Here is a 6,000-nt window from a genome sequence, read left to right on the forward strand (position 1 = left end):
CAGGCCTCAGTGAGTTGCTCACATGGACACTTCTTGTTTCAGTGGGTTTTCTGCCTGTGACAAAATCTTGTGTTGGTTTGCAGAGAAAGCCAGAAGTGACTGGCAGCCCACTTGATGTTTTGCAGAGTTTTTATAGGAAGTAAAAGAAGCAAAGGAGCACTCAGGTGACAAGTATTCCAAAAGTGGAATGTACTCCCAAATCATCATGAACTGGGTCTTAAAATGGGGAAATTGCCAGACACTGTGGAGGTAGAAATAAAATTGTCAAGTCTACAAAATGTGTTAATGTTTTGAAAGTGTAACTTGATTTAGAAGAGCACCAAACCACCATGGACTTTAAGTAAAGAACATTAATTATCGGTTAGATTTATCCCAGCACCTGTTGTGTAAACCCCCTTCCTGCCCTGCATATACCTCTGTTATTTAGCTAGGGGAAGAAAATAAGGGAAAACATGTGCCTGGCAAGTTCTCCTTGTTACTGATGCTTTTTATCTTCCATTCTCTGGGAAGATTTTACTACCTTTACTGCTAATAACAGATTAATTGGTCCCTTATGAGACTAGAAACATGGTGGATATATACATTTTGAAGGAGCTTTTATGAATAAACTACATCTTCACAGACTTGGTGATGGTAGGTGGCTAAAATTTTAACACTAGTTGAAAAGAATATGAAATAGGATTTTCAATCTTGTTTTCAGTAAAGCTTTTCAGTGTTAGTGTGTTATGTTCAAAGTGGAACTGAGTCTTGTGACAGTGTTCACAGGGGTCCAAGGATGAGGGAAGAGATGTGGATCTGACTCCATGTTTCAAAAGGCTTGATTAATTATTTTATTATATATATTATATTAAAGTTGTACTAAAAGAATAGAAGAAAGGATTTCATCAGAAGGCTAGCTAAGAATAGAAAAAGAAGGAATGATGACAAAGGCAGCTGTCTTGGACAGACAGTCCGAGCCAGCTGACTGTGATTGGCCATTAATTAGAAACAACCACATGAGACCAATCCCAGATGCACCTGTTGCATTCCACAGCAGCAGATAATCAATGTTTACATTTTGTTCCTGAGGCCTCCCAGCTTCTCAGGAGGAAAAGTCCTAAGGGAAGGATTTTTCATAAAAGTTGTCTGTGACAGAGTCTCAGTGACATATTAGAATAAAATGTGACTGGAATTTACCAGCATAGTGGTTGTTTTCACGATGTTCAGTTTGGGACAAGGAACAATTCTGTAGCTGTAGTGCTGGGATTGTGATGTTTGACTCCACAGCCCCACTGTCCCAATCCATCTGTGCTCTCCTCATCACTGCTGGTTGAGCTTTGCCACCTTTCCTGGCTTTTCTCCAAAGATGTCCCAGCAATCTCACTGTGCATGGAGAAAAGCCCTCACAGGTGAGCAGCTAGCAGCCGCAGCTGTCTTGTTCCTGCAGGACACTACACGTGCTCCATCAGGATGCACAGCCTCAGTGACAAGCAGCTGAAGCACCTGAGCAGGGGCAGGGCCGCTCTGCGGGTGACGGCGGCGCTGCGGGGCCGCGCGGGGCCGCGGCAGCAGCTGGGCGCCGAGCTGCCCTTCAACCGCTGGTTCTACGCTGACCAGGCCGAGATGCTGCTCAGCAACCAGGACACGAGCTCCGTGCTGAAAGTCTTTGGTGCCAGTGAGATCCTGGACAGCCTGGAGGTGAGTGTGCTCCCAGCTGAAAGCATTCTGAGCTGCCACAAGCAAGGCACTCCCTGCCATCTTTGCCGTGTCAAGATTTGTTCCTGAGATGATTTGGAAATGCTCATCTTGCAATGATGATTCTTCCTCGGTTTTCACTTTTCCAGGATCCCAGAATGGTTTGGGTTGGCAGGGACCCTAAAGCTCATCCTGTTTCAGTGCATTGCTGTGGGATGCCACTCACTCACTGCGTTGCTCAGGGGCCCATGCAGCCTGGCCCTGGTTCTTGGCGTATTACAGGTGTATCAGGCTCACCTGGGCCTGCAGCTGGGCACGTGAGAGCCAGCTCATGGGTCAGGAAGCAAAAACCTGCTTGACCCCTGTGGCAGGGGGAGTCTGGCCCAAGTATGTGTGTGACTGAGTGCCCATAGCTCACACAGCCCACTGAGGGTCTGTGGGGTTTGGCCCAGACCTGTGGAAGGGGCAGGGGGAAATGCTGCAGGTGTCACTGTAAGGGTGCACCTGACTCCTCTGGGGGCGTGAATTGCTCAGTGTTTCTGTGGAATCCCCCATTGGTGGCAGCTGCCCTGGAAGGGGAGCTGGGCTGTGCTGTCCCAGCAGTCTGTTCCAGGTTGGATGTTCCCTGTGCAGGTGAAATGCGAGTCCCCAGCAGTGAAGGTGCTGGAGAAGGAGAAGTCCTATGGGCTGCCCAGTTACGTGGTGTACACTGTGAGCCTGGCTGATCCCAGAGTTCCCAGCCAGGGCTCCCTGACCACCACTCTGACTGTCTCCAGTCCCATGACAGACCAGTCCATCACCATCCCAGTGACAGTGATCTACCTGACTGACAGAACCACTGCACCCATCAGATGTAAGTTTGGCTCTGCACTCTGCATGGCAAAGAAACCTTTAGCTTCTCTGATGTTTATGAGGTTAACTCTTAAAGCAGATTGGAGAAGATGCTCCTTTTAACTCAATATTGCCTCCTCTTGATCAATTCTGCAGATGAAGCCACTCTCTTCCAGCAGTTTGTTGAATCTTACCAGGTGATGATCTTCACACTTTTTGCACTCCTAGCAGGGACAGCTGTTATGATCATAGGTAAGAGAAGGAAAGATTGCACAATAATCTTTTTTCTATACCTTCTTACAGCGTGTTAGCTGTAAGATAAAAAGGAATAATTGCCATGTGAAATTATTTTGGTTTGTTTTTCGACTGTCTTGCAGCCTACCATGCATTTTTCTCGAATGAGCAGCACAATCAGCCAGTGTTTCACCCAAGGACAATTCTTCAGCACACCCCTAACAGTAAGCAGCTGTCACCCAGTTAGAAGTGAATTCATTGATTAGTCTGGCAATTGCACTGGAATTGAATGTAGGAAGGTCTGTAATCAGGAGTGGCAATGAAAAATAATTCACATACTTGCTGATGTGTTAAAGTTACAGTGAGCTGCAGGCTGGTTGTAAACACAAGTGCCTGGTGATTCAGATAAAATAAGGCAAATTCAAGTGAGTGTCACCTGCTGAGGGGAAATGTTTGTGCTCCCCTCAGACTTGAGTCCTGAACAGGAGGAGCCACAAACTTTGGATACTTGCAGGATAACTTTTCAAGAGGCACTGAGCTACAGGGCTGATTTCACTTGGCATGGATCATCAGGTTCATTGCCAGTGTTCAGCAGATGAGCAAGAGCAGTTGTTTATTGTGATGGTGTTCACAGGGGTCTGAGGATAAGGGAAGAGATGAGGATCTGACTCCATGTTTCAGAAGGCTAATTTATTATTTTGTGATATATATTATATTAAAACTATACTAAAAGAATAGAAGAAACGATTTCATCAGAAGGCTGGCTAAGAATAGAAAAAGAAAGAATGATAACAAAGGTTTGTGGCTCGGCTCTCTGTCCAAGCCAGCTGACTGTGATTGGCCATTAATTAGAAACAACCACATGAGACCAATCACAGATGCACCTGTTGCATTCCACAGCAGCAGATAACCATTGTTTACATTTTGTTCCTGAGGCCTCCCATCTTCTCAGGAGAAAAAATCCTAAGGAAGGAATTTTTCAGAAAATATCATGGCTACAGTTTGTTCCTTCTCCCACCATTCCCGAGCCTGATGGTTGTGCTCTCCTTCCCGTGTTCCAGGTTCCCTCGTGTCACCTGCACATTCCTTCAGCTCGCAGGCCTCCAGCAAGCAGAGCAGCCCCGCGGCGCCGCTCTGGAGCGCGGGTTACGCCTCTCGCTAGGGGCAGCCCCCAGAGGAGAGGCAGCCCAGCTCCTCCTCACGGCAGAGAGAAGAAATGTTCAACCCAGTGCCTTAGCGAGCTTCAGCAGTCGGGGTGTAATTCAGGTTTGCTCTGGAATAGAACTAGCTCCTTAATTTATTTATTTTTTTTTTTTTACCATTTGGGGCTCTTTGAGTTTATGTTTTTATGGCAGTGCTTCGGTTCTCAAAAGCTTATCTGTTGTTTTTGCTGCCTGCACAAAAAGCAGTGTTTATGCTAGTCTGGCTTTCTTGCACTCTTCAAGCAACTAGAAATTATATCTAAGTTAGACTGATAACAATTTTTTATTTACTTTTTATAAAAAATTAGATTTCTTTCCAATTAACTTTTTTAAGAAAAGGGAAATTAAAAAAACAAGTGAAATATGAGCCAAAAATTGGAAGGATTGTATGTTTCGAAGAACTGTTTTTTATTTTGAGTTCCAAAAACTCAGGAATGTATTGCACTGATAATGTTCTTATTTTTAGCCTTACACTGGGATTCACCAGCACAGCATGCCGGTTTAGCATGAGGAATGCTGGAACAACTGTGAATAATTCAGAAGTTTTTTTACAGCAACGATTAGAAAAGGAAAAAAAGAAAATAAACCCAGAACTTAGTGTGAGTTCCTTTGGGTACAACTGCAGTATTCCTTGGTACTGTAAGCACTTTTCTGAACTGGGAGTGTGAAAGCATGTGCCTTACTAGTGCACCTTTCTTCTGCTAGGAATCCTTTATTTTGAGAGTAGAATCACATCCCAGTAGCTTTTATTTGTAAGCAGGGATTTGCAGCTATCAGATAAGGGTTCTGTTTACATACAACAAGCACCCCAGTTTTAACTGTGAATAATATTCTGGCTGTCTGAACTTTCCTGAGGACCATAAGGAAAGTGAAATAACAAAATAGTTCATGCAAAATACTTTGTGTGCAGAACTGTGCAGGCAAATGGATGAATGGAATGCAAACCCAGTGCATGGCATAGAGTTTTGGTTTCTCACAGTGTTAAAAACAAAAGGATTGTTACATGGAATTGTACTGAGTCTTGTTCAACTTACTGGCTAGTTTTGGAGAAATTGTGCCTTAAGTGCTAGTACTACTTAAAAAGGTCAGTTTGGATGTAGATAATAATTTGAATCTGTATTAAAGCTTTTTAAGAGTCCTTTGTTTTGAATTTTCTTGTGGTATGGTACAGTATGAACAGTATGCTAGGCTGTTCAGAGTCTAGCACTGGACTATATTATTTAAATCTGTATTATTTAATAAAGCTTTTAAAGATTCCTTTATTTTGCTGTTGATGGAATTTTCTGTGGTTTGGCTGTTCAGAATTTAGCACTGGGCTGTTGTTTGAACTTCACTTCTTACAGCTCCTCAGTGTTTGCAATTACGATTCTCCAATCCTAATTTTCTCTTCTGCTAACAATGTAATGTTTTTAAATATTTTGACAATTTTTCAACTAGTATTTGTTGTCAGGGATTTCTCACAGTTTTCATTAAGTATCCTCAATTCCTGCTGAAATCACTGATGACTGTAGAAGCAGCTCTCAATTTTCCAGGTTTGTTCAAACTTCCCATTTTGCTCATTTGGGTTTTAAAGGAAAATGTGATCTTTTTTCCACTTGCATTCAGCAAGAAGCCAATGGGCTGTGAATGTCTCAGTGCTACTCTGATAAGCTCTTCAGAAATGATTAGAGGAGAGATTTTGCTCTCCTGTTGTTTCTCTTTCCCATTCAGCAATCTGGCACTGAATGTTCTGACAAACAAACTGCTCCAAGTGGTGGGAGTACTTCAGCAAATGCTCGCTGTTTATTTCCTTTCTTTAGGCAAGTAGTTGCAGTCTCCTGGCGAGGAAAAAAAATAAAAATGAAGTAGGGAACTGGTATGACTCAGGAACCAACCTCCTGCAAGCAACAGCCAGGCTTTGGCCTTGAGGAGCTCACCTGACCTGTGGGGCCATTCCTGGGGCCAGGGGCATGTGGGGATATACATTTTTCTGAGTAGGTTGCTACCAATGTAAAGATTTATTATTATTTTTTTATTTAATCAGCATTTAATGCTGGTTTTCCTCCCTGTTCACTTACTG

The 6,000-nt window shown here is 43.5% G+C and overlaps 1 protein-coding gene across 1 annotated transcript in view; it reads left to right on the forward strand.

Moving 5' to 3' along the window:
- The window catches only part of NUP210 (nucleoporin 210), a 40,876-nt gene extending 35,673 nt beyond the window's left edge, over positions 1–5,203 (forward strand). Inside the window, exons 34-38 of the mRNA XM_059480050.1 lie at positions 1,427–1,677; positions 2,308–2,527; positions 2,662–2,757; positions 2,883–2,963; positions 3,801–5,203. Of these exons, the coding sequence (XP_059336033.1) occupies positions 1,427–1,677; positions 2,308–2,527; positions 2,662–2,757; positions 2,883–2,963; positions 3,801–3,901 (749 nt within the window). The 3' untranslated portion in view covers positions 3,902–5,203. The remainder of the gene's footprint in view (positions 1–1,426; positions 1,678–2,307; positions 2,528–2,661; positions 2,758–2,882; positions 2,964–3,800) is intronic.
- Positions 5,204–6,000: the final 797 nt, after the last annotated feature.

Source organism: Ammospiza nelsoni, chromosome 11 (assembly GCF_027579445.1).
Source record: "Ammospiza nelsoni isolate bAmmNel1 chromosome 11, bAmmNel1.pri, whole genome shotgun sequence".
In the NCBI taxonomy this organism is placed as follows: domain Eukaryota; kingdom Metazoa; phylum Chordata; class Aves; order Passeriformes; family Passerellidae; genus Ammospiza; species Ammospiza nelsoni.